The 15,488-nt window shown below is 42.8% G+C and overlaps 1 protein-coding gene across 7 annotated transcripts in view; it reads left to right on the top strand.

Annotated features, from left to right (window-relative positions):
• The window catches only part of STAU2 (staufen double-stranded RNA binding protein 2), a 228,320-nt gene that overhangs the window by 65,586 nt on the left and 147,246 nt on the right, over positions 1-15,488 (top strand). For all 7 annotated transcript variants that reach the window (XM_079796393.1, XM_079796395.1, XM_079796399.1 and 4 more), the window contains 3 exons: positions 8,122-8,281; positions 9,720-9,827; positions 12,474-12,686. In XM_079796393.1, the coding sequence (XP_079652519.1) occupies positions 8,122-8,281; positions 9,720-9,827; positions 12,474-12,686 (481 nt within the window). The remainder of the gene's footprint in view (positions 1-8,121; positions 8,282-9,719; positions 9,828-12,473; positions 12,687-15,488) is intronic.

Here is a 15,488-nt window from a genome sequence, read left to right as displayed (position 1 = left end):
GAAACAGATGATTGAACCCCAGGGAGCAGCAGCATTAAAAAAATTCTTTTTTATTGCAGTAAAATGAACATAACAAAATTCACAATTTTAGCCATTTTAAACTGTTCTTTACTTCATCCACAGTGATGTGCAACCATTACCAGGGTCTAATTTCAGAACATTTCATCACCTCCATCCCCATGTCTCCCCATTTCCCCTCTTCCCAACCCTTGGCAACCACTAATCTACTTTTTGTCTTTATGGGTTTTACCTGTTCTGGACATTTCATCTACATGGAATCATTCCATATGTAGCCTTTTGTGTCTGGCTTTCACTTAACATGTTTTCAAAGTTCATCCACATTTAGCATGTGTCAGTACTTCATTTCTGGGTAAGGCTGTGTAATACTCCATTGTATGGACCTTTGGGTTACTTGCATATTTTTTTTTTGGCTATTATAAATAATGCTGCTATGAACATTTGTGTATACATTTCAACACCTGTTTTAATTTCTCCTGGGTTTATATAGCTGGGAGTAGAACTGCTGGGTCAAATGGTAATTCTTTATTTAACTTTGAGGACCTGCCAAAATGTTTTCCATGGTGGCTGCACCATTTTCCCGCCAGAATGAATGATCATTCTAGTTTTCTCAACATCCTAGCCAGCACTTGTTTTTGTTTGACTATGGCCAAACTAGTGGAGGTGAAGTGGTATCTCATTGTAGTTTTAATTTACATCTCCCTAAGGGGAACATCTACGTTTAAGCACAGGCTCCAGTTAGGAGATGAGACAGAAAGCTAGAGAATAGTAGGACTGCAGTCAGATCTGTCTCCTGGACAGATATTCTTGGTTATTCTCCTTGGTATTCTCCTTGGTTACAGACGTGACCATTCGCCTACAGAGCTCTTCATTATCTGCCAGATCTCTTATGTCTAGTTGTGGTTTTTAAAATATATATATATTTTTATTGATTTCAGAGAGGAAGGGAAAGGGAGCGAGAGACAGAAACATCAGTGATGAGAAAGAATCGTTGACCTGCTGCCTCCTGCACACCCTCTGACTGGGAATCGAACCATGGCCTCCTGATTCATAGGTTGATGCTAAACCACTGAGCCATGCCGGCCGGGCTCCTATGTCTAGTTTGACTCAAACTGCCTTTGTGTTCCAAGTGTGGCATGACTTTTCCCAAGTTAACATGGATAGCTCTGCGTTGTACAGCGCTCACCCAGTTCATTCAGAGGCAGCAGAGTGCAGAGGGTAAAAGCATGTTAACTGCCTGGGTTCAGATGCTGACTCCAGTGGGCAACGTAGTTAGCATCTCTGTTCCTCAATCCTCATGCGGAAAATGACGTTGGGCAGTCCTGGTGACTGAATGAGATGAGTGTGTAAAGGGCTCGGAATAATGCCTGGCACATAGTGCCTTGTGTGTTTGTGCTGTAATCATGGTGATGATGATGACAGTTTATCTAGATATTCATTTAGGGAAGGGGTAAGAAGAGGTTTATGCTGGATCCGAGTGTGGGATGAGGGTGGTGATTGTGTGTTTGCTCAATGGGCTCTTTGATAGCATGCTCTGCTTTCCATGGTCCTATTGTGGTGCTGGTGTCAGCAACACAGTGTAAATTATTTACTCTTGTGGCTCATAGGCTGTATTTCACAAGTCATGTCACTTAATCCAATTTACATTTTAGACACAGATTTACCTTTATTTGTTTGGACAGGGACTAGACTTGCTTCGATTTAATATTTTTTTTCCTGTTATTACTGTAGTACAATTGTATTATTTAAAAAAAATGTGGAATTGTGAAAGAAAACATCACTTATAATTGCATCACTTCGAAACACCCTGTCCCAGCTCTGAGCGCACATCTTCCTGTATTTTCCCTGAGGCATTTCAAGCATAATTACAATCATTCTACAAACAGAACAGAAGATCCCTAAGAGTCTTTGAGAGCTTGTTTTCAGCTGCCCTGCGAATCTTTTCTAATAGGTCCTAATTTTTGAAATTCCTCGAGACTTAACATCTAGATCCCATAAAAGATATATTTTCAAAATTTATAGATGTGAATAGAGAAAGAACCCTCTCCTATCTAGACATTTTATATACATATAATCTTGAAAAGATGCCAAGCACTGTTTTATAGCTTTCTGATAAAACCTATTATTTTTCTACAGCAAGGAAAAGAATGCTTAGCAGTGCCAAAAAAGTGTACAAAGAGTCAAAATAATCAACATGTCATTCGAATTCTAAGTTTTGGCATTTAGGGTTCTTTAAACATAGATTCTGCAAATATTTTGCAGATAAGTAAACTGAGATAGAAAGACTAAGTGACATTTCTGTTTTCAGTCAGCGTTGGAAATAAACGCAGAAACCCAAAGCCTCTCCTATTTAGATCAGAAGATAGCGTCTTCCTGTATTTTAAGCCAGAAACCTGTGGGAGAGATATGAACACTTAAGCTGTGCTGAGATGTATGAAGGGTGCTATCAAGTAAAACGAGGCAATTGTTTTTTCAGTTTTTAAAAGTTCTGATGTTATTTGGAATATGTCTTTCTCACCTTGTAAAAGTGATACATAGGAAAGTGGAGATGTTGGAGAATGGGAGGGAGGATACACAGATTTTAGTTTAGAAAGATGATATAGAAGGAGTCTATGCAAAGGGCATTGCCCGGCTTGTATGGCTCAGTGGTTGAGCATTGACCTATGAACCAGGGGGTCACAGTTCGATTCCCGGTCAGGGCATATGCCTGGGATTTTGGGCTCAATCCCTAGTAGGGGGCGTGCAAGAGGCAGCCAATCAATGATTCTCTCTCATCATTGATGTTTTTATCTCTCCTTCTCCCTTTCTCTCTGAAATCAATAAGAAAAAAAAAGTTTAAAAAATAAAAAGGGCATTAATGAGGTAACTTTAGAGAAGACGGCAAAGACGTAGTCTAGAAAGTTATAACTGACAGTGAAATAAATACAAGAATAAGAATACTTATATTCTTATAATAATACTTAGAGAAGAATGTAACATCTTCCCTCTGCTCAAATAACAAAGCAAAACTGTATAAGGAATGTCTAATAGTAATTCAGAGGAACCGAGTGTTCTCCGTTTCTTTATTTTGGTGTCAATTTGTGATATCTTGAAGATACGCCAAATCTAAAGACTTTTTTGGGGATCTACAGAAAAGAAAGCTTTTACTTTATTTGAAAATTAATTTGTTTGTTTAGTTTTTGTAAGACTTAGAGCAGACCGAGGACAAAGAGGCTTGGACAAAGTGGCCTGACCAGCAGCCTTGATCAAACTTGGACGGTCAGGCCATGTGGCCCGTGGTGCCCATTATTCTGACTTGTCACTCTTGCTGGGTCCCTCACCGGGGCCTGTGTGAACCTGGTTGGCTAGACATACTGTAAAGACCTGGAGTTTCATCTTGTAGTTTTTGGTTGCAGCAGCTGTTCAGTCACACCCTCCTGAGTTCTGTTCGTGGACCTGAGACGTGAGAAGAAGCCTTAGGCGCCCTGGCCTGCCAAGGACACAGCCAACTTAAAAGAGAAATACGGACACAGGGGGAGAGGGTGACAGATCTCTAAGCGTTCCCCGAGCTCTGAGGTTAGGCAGACTTGAGGTTGACTCCCAGCAACTCCGTTACCTGTCCAGGCGACCACGGGGACATCTTCTCTCACCAGGCTGCCATGAGGATTAAGGAGAAAGAGATACGGGCACCCGAGCCCGGTGCTCTGAGGCAGGGCTGCGTGGCCCTTCGCGTGCACGGATTTTGCAGCCCAGTCACAGGAGCTGAGGTGCAGGACGTGAGGTTGTGGGGCATCGGTTCCTTGATTGAGGGTTGTGTCTCGTCCCCAGGAACTGAGTCAGCAGACCGGGGGTGGGGCACGGGAGCCTGCACTTTAAGCCCGCACTTCAGATACGGAGGAAGGGGGGTCACACTTTGCAAAGTACACTTTGGAGGTCGGTGGGTAGAAGCCATTTGACCCTGAAACTTTGATAGCTTGGATGGGTGCGTTTTCCCGGCTCATCTTCTCACAGTAATCGCAGTGGGGACCTAAGCATTGACCACAACATTCTAATTAAGGAAAACCAGTCAGGAATAGCAGTGTAAGCTTACGTCAATAAAAACTAACGTGTAGAAAGATGTTTATCACTTACCATAAGTACTTGACCAAAAAATGAGCTCAATGCTTGAAATAAATAAAAGTAGAAACAGGAACTCCATTAATTAGCACATCGGTTTAAAGTTAATAATGTTGGAGTGTGTCTTTGCCAAAGGAAATAAATATTTAGAGACCAGGACGTAACACACACACACACACACACACACACACACACACACACACACACAGCATTCTGCATTGTCCAATCTGAGGGCCATTAGGAGAGTGTTCTGGTTAATCTTAATTGTCATGATGATATGAGGAGATGTGATCTACAAGTTATTCAGCCCATGTGGGTAGGTTATTAAGAACCATTGTTAGGCCAGGGGATGGAGTGAGAGGGAATGCAGCTAGTCAGGCGTCCGGTTTCGCTATTTCCTGTTGTTAGCGCTAGAATGTTTCAGAACACAGCGTACCTAATTTTCCCTGTGATACTTCTGTGGTGTAATTTATATATACATATGTATCCACATGCACGCACATACTACGCACACACAGAGCCAGGCTTGATGGCCAAAAAGGAAGAGGCCCCGAGGGCTCTTTAGTGTACAATTAATATTTTGGTTAGAAAATCAGCAGATTGTTTCAGTATGGTTATGTGTGATGACATCATATTCCAGTAAAGTTATAATGAACAGAAATTTTGTTTGTCTCTGTGGCAAACCGAAATGGGTTTTGTAATTGTCAGCAGGCCAGAGTGATTACTGTGGCGCCCACTCCCTCTCCTGTAGTTAAGGGTCTGCTCGCATTCCACTCGCGGGCCTCTGCTTTCAGGAGTGTGTAATTGACTGTAAACATGCGCTCCGTGGGGAACGCTGGCCGTGTAAGATCTCAGGAGTCCATTTCTGATGTCAGGTTGTCTGTTTTAAAAGGCTTGGTCGGTGGTGGAACCAGTTTAAAACATGCGTCGGGCCTAGCCGGTGTGGCTCAGTGGTTGAGCGTCAGCCCGTGAACCAAGAGGTCCCTGGTTTGATTCCTGGTCAGGGCACATGCCCAGGTTGCAGGCTTGATCCCCTGTTGGGGGCGTGCAGGAGGCAAGCCGGCCTATGTCTCTCTTTTATCGTCGATGTTTCTCTCTCTCCCTCTCCCTCTCTCTCCCAAATTGATAAAAACATATTTAAAAAAACTTGAAGACCCTTAAAATCTTTCTGCTTCTGTCTCACCTGTTCTTAAAACTTTCTAAGTGTTAACTTAGTCAATTTTCCCATCAGTGAAGTGCTCTTATTTAAAACAAACAAAACATGCATCGAGTTCTGTAGAGGTGGGGAAATGAATTTTGTGGGACACAGAAATCACCTGCATCCATCCTATTGGTCTGTCCAAATTTCTGCATTAAAATAATTTAAAATGAAACAGGTAACAGGAGATTGCACTTTAGTACACTAGTTGTTGAAATCAAAGAGAAATAAAGTGTGGTTTTTAATGCTTTTGAGTCTTTGCATGTTTAAAAAAAATAGTCCGTTACGACAAGTAATTTTTTTTCTTCCTTTAACTTTTTCATCTTTGCCAATTAAAAATGAGAATGCATGACATAATAAAACACATTTAAAAATACTTTATCTTAAAAGAAATTAATGGGAAAACTGCCGGCCAAGAAAATTGACTCTTAAGAATTTAAAACAGTGACTTTCTCCCTCCTTCTCAGACTCTGGCTTTCGCCACTGCTAAGTGCCTCCCTGACGTGGTGGTGTTACTTTTCTGATTGCGGCCTGCTTTCATTCCTTCACTGCCGTCTACTATTTCCCCGGCCTTTTGATCACCGGCGTGAGTCAGAGCCCAGCCTCCAGCTCTCCTTCTCGGTTCCTTTCTGCTTTCTTTTCCCAGGTGCTCATCCACGCACATGGTTCCGGTTAGTGCCGGCCTCCCACAGCTGCAGGGTCAGTGCCGACCTACACGCTTGTCCGGCACCTTCAGGAAACCTTCATCTTTAGTCCCATCTGCCCACAGATTCTTACGGGATGGCCACTGTGCAGTTGATCTCAGGTTGAATAGAGAGCACCGCTCCATGGATGTCCACTCGTCATCTAAAACGACTAGGGCGTCGATTGGACTTCTTTTTGCTGGGATACAGACATTTTGCAGCACTGGAGTGATTTTGCACTTAAATTTTCAGCATTATTATAACGCACCATTCCATCCAAATCAGTCCTGTGAGTTTTGCTGATTCATTTGACTTGACCTGTGAGTAGCGTTTGATACTCAACCCCTCGCCCTTCCATGATAGACTTTCCCACTTGGCTTCGAGAAAGGAGGACACCCTGCCTGCCTGGATTTCCTATGTGGCTTTAGAGTCCATCGATATATTGAAGATTCCCAAATTTTATTCCCACCTTGGACCTCTTTTCTAGAGTCCAGACTCAAATCCAACTGTCCATTTGACATCTCCATGTGGATGTTTAAGAGGCCTAATAACTTCACACCTTCAAACCAGAGCTGCTGTCTGCCCACCAACAACCCCTTCCTTGCCTCCGCTCTCCTATTCGGTAGCCAGTTCTTGGGCAAACCCTGTCTCTCTACTTTTGAAATTCACTTGGAATCCACTGCTTCTCGTCACTTCTGCTGTCACGATCGTTCAGGCCTCGGTCACCTTTCCCGTGTTCCTGCGCTAGTTTCCTAATAGATCTCCTGGCTTCTACCATCCTTCCCTATAGTCTGTTCTCTACATAGTAGGTAGATGATCCTTCAAAAATGTGAGCCACACCATGTCACTTCTCTGGTGGGTGCCATTTCACTCCATGAGTAGAAGTCAAGTCCTTACAGTGATTTCTAAGGACATCCCTAAGCGACCTTGGCCACCTCCTCTTATCTCGTGGCTTTCCTTTCCTCTCTCCCTCGACTCTAAGAAGATGGACATCCTCTGAGCTACTTGAACGTGCATGGCATGCTGCTGCCTCAGGGCCTTTGCACTTGACATTGTCTGCTTCCGCTGCACTGTCCCAGGGGATCTGCACGGCTTCCTCCCTCACTTACTTTAGGTCTTTACACAGTCGTCATCTCAGTGTGGCCCTCCCTGGCCACCCCCTCTCACACCCACCTCCCTGACACTTCTGAACCTGGGCCTCTTTTACTGTTTAACAGGTGTCTCTAACATGCTGTGTTCTGCATATTTACCTTATTTCTTTGCTGCACTTTAATGTGTGTCATTGTCACGTTCCCCTGTCAGATAATTGCTGCGTTAATGGGTTTTATTGCATATCACCTTAATTTTTTCCTTCTTGATGTCTTCTGGGTTTGTTCTTTCTTCTGACACCCTCTTGTATAGTCTCAAGTCCACATCACTGCAGCTCTTCAGTAGCTCTACTCTACATCAGGCTCATTCAACTCAAACCTGCCAAAATCTTTACCTTAAACACATTTTATTATTATACTTTCTACCTACAAATTGGGTTAAACTCCCTATTCTTTTTGTTGTTGAATCTGAACTTATTTTCTTGCAAAGTACTTATTTTCACTTTGGAGGAGTAACTCCACTTCCCTGGCCTCCCATTTCTCACCATAACGATCTGCTAAAGGCACAAGAGTCTGCGTGTTGTCACCGGAATGGCCTTGCTCGTCGCCATCCTCTGGTGGCTCCCCGGCCTTCAGCACCAGACCATTGGCCCTCTCCCATCAAAATCTGTCTGAAAACTTGAAGTTAAAATTTGAGCCCTGGCCGGTTGGGTTCAGTGGATGGCACGTTGGCCTGTGGACTGGGGGTCCCGGGTTCGATTCCGGCCAAGGGCACATGCCCGGGTTGCGGGCTCGGTCCCCAGTGTGGGGCGCGCAGGAGACAGCCAATCAATGATTCTCTTTCATCATTGACGTTTCTGTCTCTCTCTCCCTCTCCCTTCTTCTCTGAAATCAATTAAAAAATATTTAAAAAAATTGATTAGGGTTCGTAGAGGGCATAGCACATTCTATGGTTGGTATCACTTTAAACAAAACAAATCTGATTATAGAGTGATTTTTTTATTTTATCGGACTAACATTCCTATTTTCTTTTCTTTAGGTATCATTGCCCGATGCCTAAGATCTTTTACGTTCAGCTGACTGTAGGAAACAATGAGTTTTTTGGGGAAGGGAAGACTCGACAAGCTGCTAGACACAACGCCGCCATGAAGGCCCTCCAGGCGCTGCAGAACGAGCCCATTCCCGAAAAGTCCGCTCAGGTGTGCTGCTGCTGCAGGGACGGTCTCTCTCCAGGTCCCCGGGAGGTGATCCAAAACACAAATGTGTGCATTTTCACAAACAGAAGAAACAACCTCTTCTGATAGGAAGGAAGGGGAGAGTGGCGATCTCTGTTAATTTGCTTCTCAGATTGATTACCTGTCTACTGTCCTAGACTTGTCCTTGCCAAGATGACCGTGCCTTTGAGAACTTGGGTTCACCAATGGAGTGCACTTCCCAGGCAGCTCAGGATCTTGGAATGTGTACAAGGATGAGAAATAGCATTCACTTACTTTGAGTTTAATGCTACCTTTATTGAGCGTGAATTGTGTTGTGTTGATTTGGAATCGAAGAATTTAAAGTGGAGGAGATCATTATGGATATTTCCAGTCCTACTTAATTTTTATGACTGAGGCTATCGAGGCTTTTGTTGACTCATTCTCATGGCTTCAGCTGCCTTCTCTATTGACTTTAGAAGAGTATCTGCAGCTCAGGCATGTGTATGAGTCCTCCTCTTACTGAGCTCTCCTCTTAGTTATTTCACACCATACACTTCCACCTCGACAGTTCCCCACGCCTGTTGTTCCTCCTCCCGGAGGCTGATCTGGTTAATGGCAGACATAGGTGTTTTTCTCCTGGACATGTTCATTAGGACACTTAATCTGTTTTCCCACTACATCACAAGCCTCCCGATGAAGGCGTACCCTCCCTTTATCTCTGTTCCTTACACTACGTCCAGCATATCTGGGGTCCTCCCTCCAGAAGTATGTGCTAAATAAGTAAGTGAATTGGTGCCAGGGCCAGACCCAGAGCTACAGAGTCCTGGTTTGCATCCCTTATTCTTCCTACAGCTTAGTTTTCATAGAGGATGCAGTATCATGTTTTAACACCAGTGGAGGTACTGTGTGTATGTGTGTGTGCGTGTGTGTGTGTGTGTGCGTGTGTGTGTATAGAGATTTAAAAAAATACATATTTTTATTGATTTTAGAGAAGAAGGGAGAGGGAGAGAGAGAGAGAAGCATCAGTGATGAGAGAGAATCACCAATCGGCTGCCTCCAGCACACCCCACTCTGGGGATCGAGCCCGCAACCCAGGCATGTGCCCTGACTGGGAATCGAACCATGACCTCCTGGTTCATAGGTTGATATTCAACCACTGAGCCATGCCGGTCGGGCTGGATAGAGATTTTTAGAGAACTGGATAAACTCAAATTGGTGTATGGTTGAGCATTTATTCTACTTTGAGGGGAAAAATGAAAAGTCAAACAACACAGAGCCCCAGAGCAGCTCTTGCCTGCTGTGCTTACAGGGACCCCACAGGACCAGTCTGGGATTTCTGTTTCCTACTGTATTTTCTGTTAGATGGGCCCTCCTGACTGTAGACTGTGTGAAGTGTGTTCCAAAGTGAAGACTCACTGCCGTCCTGTTTTTTGTGATTTAGAATGGCGAATCCGGAAAAGAAATGGATGATGACAAAGACGCCAATAAATCTGAGATCAGCTTAGTGTTTGAAATTGCTCTGAAGCGAAATATGCCCGTCAGTTTTGAGGTACGTGCTCAGATGAGAGCTTCCCACCCTCACCCCTGCTCCTCACTAACTCAAATAAGCAACCCACTAAGTGAAGTTAGCTGGTATCCTCGTGTCCTGAAAGAGTGAGTGTGTTTCCTTAGGTTCACACTCTGTCAGGCAATGAGGTAGGCCCCGGGGAGAGAAGAACTTATAGAATGTCATGGATTCCTGCATGTGCCTGACCAGGAATCGAACCGGCGACCTCTTGGTTCCTGGGTTGATGCTCAGCTGCTGAGCCACACTGGCCGGGCTCCTGCTCACCTCTCTCGCTTTTCCGTATTGAGCCATCTGTATTATATGATATCTCAATTTTCATCGTAAACTTTATTTTCTCATTGTAAGTTAATTTGTAGTGCTCTAGAGAGTTCGGTGTTTTTAATAGGATCAAATTGAAAATATTCAAGTTAGTATTTAGTGACACACGTATTAATATCCAGTTTCTTCTGTACTTGCCAAAATATGTTTACATTTTACTAAGCCACTAAGTAAGCAGCTGTCTTCTTTGCATCTAAATAAATAGGTCACAGAAATATTTATAAAATTGTGTGACATTAAAAATAGGAAAAATCATTTTCAATATTATAATTCCTTCCATATTAAGAGGGTACTAATTTTGCAACTCAAATACCTAGGAAATAGGCAAAACCCAGGAAATAAGCTGACACGGTCGTGGAGTGTCCTCCTTCCAATTGGGGTGACGTTCAGCACTAGAAAGCTCCCACATTTAACTCACTAGCGGGATCGACTGACCTCGGCTGAGAACCTGTTTGCTTTCTTCTCAGACACAATTCCTACAAATGGGGCTGCCTGGTGTCATCCTGCAGCAGACGGAAAGCAGCATCCTGGGGAAGGCAGGGGCAGAATGCACTGGAGGGCTTTTAGGCCCAGCAAGAAGCGATAGGGACAGATGGAAAACCAATCAAAGTAATTGCATAGACTCAAACTATTGGATTTGGGCCTTCAAGGCTACAGTGAATAGGGACAGTTCTATCAGTCTTAGAAGCCCTTGGCGGCATCAGTATACGTTACAGAATATTTGATGTTCAAATGGTGACCTCCTGCCAGCAATAAAAGGTTAACTATTTGGTTTTCTCTATTAAGTCAGGACAGCATATAGGTGTTTTTTGTTTATTTTTTTACATTTTATTTTATTTTATTGTTGACAGTATTACAGTACAGTTGTCTCCCATTTTCTCCCTTTTGGCCCCACTTCACCCACCCCCGCCCACCCCTGCCTTCCCCATGCAATCGTCTGTGTCCATGGGTTATGCATATATGCTTTTTGGTTAATCTCTACCTGTCCCCTTCCTCCCAACACCCCTCCCCTTTCCCACTGAGATCTGTTATTTTGTTCCATGCATCCATACCTCTGGACCTATTTTGTGTGTGGTTATTTTTTTTAAATTCAGGAGGATGGCCAGCAAAGGGGTTAAAATAAGCAGTTTTGGCATTTCAAATAGTAAACTTAAATTACTTGGAAAGCATGCTGATCATAAGTTCCTTATCCCTAGCATTGTTGAATTACTGAACTATTGTGTTGTTTGCTTTCTTTCCCTCATTGGTATCCAGTATTAAATGACAAACTTTTAATATGCTGTTACATAGTAAACTGTTTAACTCAGGAGGGTACCTTTCATAGCTTAAAATGGGAAGGAGACGGAGGTTTTGAGCACTCAGGTTGGGGAGGCATCTTTCCTCGAAAGCTGTCTTACTTGAAATGAGCACATTGGTCCAGGGTTTGGGAGCATTCACAGCTGACACATTCACAATCCATAACCCTAGAAAGCGAGGAGATTTTATGGCATATCGGCTAACCTTTTAAAGATCATGTCACAGAGAGTAAACATTCCTTTCTATAAAACAGCCTTTGAGGTTTATGTCAAAAGTAGGTTATTTTTGAGCGGCTTCCCCAAGCAGGATGCGGGATGGCTGGTAGAACTCCCTTAGGACGTGGTCCCCTCCAGGAACGTACTCTTCCAGAGAAAATGCAATACGTACCCATTATCATTCTCGGTGCCCTGTATACCTAACATAATGTGATGTGCTTTACGTTCTTAATGTCTATAATACTATCAACAATAAAACAAGATAAAAAATACATATTTTTATTGATATCAGAGAGGAAGGGTAAAGAGAGCGAGATAGAAGGATCAACAATGAGAGAGAATCATTAATCGGCTGCCTCCTGCACACCCCCTACTGGGTATCGAGCTTGCGACCCAGGCATGTGCCCTTACCCAAATTGAACCCTGACCTCCTGGTTCATAGGTCATTGCTCAACCACAAGCCACGCTGGCTGGGCTAAATTTTTTTTTAAAAAAGAAATGGTAACCATAACTAGAATTGCCTGTTTTAAATGGGTAAAAAATAATTTTGAGTGTGAATTGAATGTGTTTACTTAGATTTCTGTTGGCCCAACTGCAGTCTCTTAAGCATTGTAAATATTGTAACTGAAGAGTTCTTATATAATACCTTTCTAATAGGTTTATTAAAGAAATCTATAATTTTGGCATCATTCTTCATTTCTGTTTTGATTATGATAGGAACATTAAGAAAGATCCATGCTATAAGGACACATTCTAAGTGTGCCTGCATGTTACTTACTATTGTATTTGTACTTTATAGGTTATTAAAGAAAGTGGACCACCACATATGAAAAGCTTTGTTACGCGGGTGTCCGTGGGAGAGTTCTCTGCAGAAGGAGAGGGAAATAGCAAAAAGCTCTCCAAGAAGCGCGCTGCGACCACCGTCTTACAGGAGCTTAAGAAACTCCCACCTCTTCCTGTGGTGGAAAAGCCAAAACTATTTTTTAAAAAACGCCCTAAAACCATAGTCAAAGTAAGTGTGTGCTTACGGACACGAGTCAGTTTCACTGTGTAAATATTCCGGTAACTATAGATAAAAGTTTCCCCACAGGGCAGGCGTCTCAACCTATGGATTAGAAACAGTCCCCAGAATCAGGGTTGGACGTGTGACTGTAAGTCAGTAACAATTCTGTTTTGCTTTTCAGACACTTTCATACAGGTGTTTGTTCATCAAATAATACCTTACATGCATACAGTTTTTTTATGGCTTACAAAGTTCTTTCTTGTTCACGATCACCTTTAGTATAGAATACTTCAGTATAAAACACTTTCCCATCCATGATCACCTTTAGTGTAACTCTCATCATGACTGTGTAAGGTAGAGGATGTTACCCCTAACACATCCAAAGCATTTGTTCACTTTTATTCACCTGTGGAGTAATCTGAACTGGTCTGATCTCTAACCAGTGTTCTTTCTGCACACCACACTGCTATACGTAGTTTCTTCTTAGGACACCTGAAATGGTTAAGGATATGGGGGAGGGGTATGAAGAATGCCGACCCTGTGACAGGAGCAGCAGCTAGTGAATGGGAAGCACTCCGTGTGCGGGACTTAGTGCTTATTAATAATTCAAATAATAAGCACCCGATAAGTATCACATATTGTTATTTTATGTCTGATTCTGTCTGTTCACATAGTACCTTGATTTTTAGCGTTTTTGTCGCTTCCTTACATGTCTTATACATCTAGGGTCTACAGTTCTTTATACGCAATAGAAGTAGAGAAAATACCTGTGGATGAGTTGCCTTGATTTTTAAGAAAGATAATAAAACTGTCATTGTCTCATTGGATCCTCTCAGTCAATCCGTGATGTAGGTGTTACACCCGTTTTGCAGACGAGGTCCTTGGGTTTAAGAAGCTCACCCAAGATTCGGTAGCAGAGTCAGGGGTCGGGTCTAGTCACGTGACTGAAGAGCCCATTTGAAACCGGTTGCTTGGGAACTCCTTTCGGAGTTACGCTGTAGAGTTAAAAACGTAAGACTCCCTGATGATGTCTTTGGGCTTATATCCTGTTTTTAATATTTTCTTCCATGAGACTGCAAAGAAGGCTTTCTGATAAAAGTTTCTGTCCTTAGTGGTTTGTAGAGTGACACTGTAAGAGCTGATATCCAAGGAAGAACTTCATTAGCAAGGGTGCTGGCAGTTCATTTCAGTGAGGGGAAGAAACCAGTCATGCCTAGCTTTTCCAGAGCGCCCTTATTATCTGAGTGCATTTATGCATCTGGCCCTTTGTCTTCGGAATCTGTATCAACAGCAGTACCTCTGGCACATGAGACATTCTGATGAAAGAGGCCAATTAAGCAAGAAGAGAGGCAAGGTGCCATTGAAGGAAAGTTATTTGAACATCTTCACGGACTAGGCAACCTCTTCTAACGCCAGACTTAAAGCTTCTCTTGACCTTTTCATTGGTATTCAGTCTTAGACTCATAAATTATTGTCTATGTTTGTCTTTTCTCATCAGTCTTTCTGATTTACTTAATCTTTATTGTTTGGTATGTAAATAAAAGGGGAAACCAGGACTTTACCCAAACTAAAAAATTCCTTTTTCTCTCTTCTCACTTTCCCCCCAACTGTCGCAGTATTGTCGCTCTCATTCTTTCTCTCACCCTCGCCCTGGGCGTCGTACTTCGTACTCCCCAGGCTTCAATTCCATCTTTCTGTGGGTGATTCCCAAATACTCTTTTGTGCCCTACCCTGCTGCCTGGACATCTTCACTTAATATTTCACAGGCCCCTCAAACTCTGTGCCCAAAACTCCATGTTCTCTTCTAAATCGCGTTCCCCTCCAGCATTCCTTCCCAGGGCCTGGCACCACCATGCAGCTGCTGAAACAGGCACCTGGGTCATTTCTTACTTCTCCCTCACGCCTCACGTCCAGTCCGTCACGCCCTGTTGGGGCCGTCCCTTACATAGTTCTTAAGTTGTCCATTTCTTTCCATTCCTCTGCTCCACTTTGGTCTAAGTCACAATCAACTCTCACCTGAACTAGTACAGTTGGTTTGAAATTGGCCTTCGTGCAAGCACTCTGGACATCAGTGGTCTTTTTTAAAAGTGTTAAGTGTTATCTTTTATTTATTTATTTTTTCTTTTTATTGAATTTACGGAGGTGACACTGGTTAACAAAATTACATAGGTTTCAGGTGTGAAATTCCACAACACATTATCTATACATGTATTTTATGTTTACTATTCTAAGTCAAGTCTGTCCATCATCATTTATCCCTCCTAGGCCCTCCTCCCCCACTTCCACCCCCTCCCCCAGCAGCCATCACACTATTGTCTGTGTCCATGAGTTTAGTGGCACATGAGGCTTGTGAAGTGTTGTTCACATCTTTTGCCCACCTGGAAAAATGTGATTGCCCATTCAAAAACTTTTAAAAATTGATTTTTATAGACAGGAAGGGAAGGAAAAAGGGAGGAGAGAAAGAGAGAGAGAGAGAGCAAGAAACATCCATTTGTTGTTCCACTTATTTATGCATTCATTGGTTGATTGTTATATGTGCCCTGACAGGGATCTAACCCACAACCTTGTTGCATCAGGACGATTCTCTAACCAACTGAGCTACCTGGCCAGGGCCTGGTTTCCCATTGAAAATAATACATTTAATATTGAATTTTGAGAAGTCTTTATATATTCTGGATACAAGTTCTTCATCAAATACATAGTTTGCAAATATTTCCTCCAAGCCTGTGATTTGCATTTTTCAAAGAATAGAAGTTAATAATTTCAAAGAAATCCAATGTATTGTCATAGTTATTATTTTTATGGAATGTG

This window comes from Cnephaeus nilssonii (assembly GCF_951640355.1).
Source record: "Cnephaeus nilssonii genome assembly, chromosome: 18".
Lineage (NCBI taxonomy): Eukaryota > Metazoa > Chordata > Mammalia > Chiroptera > Vespertilionidae > Cnephaeus > Cnephaeus nilssonii.
This window is presented reverse-complemented; position numbering and strand designations above follow the sequence as displayed.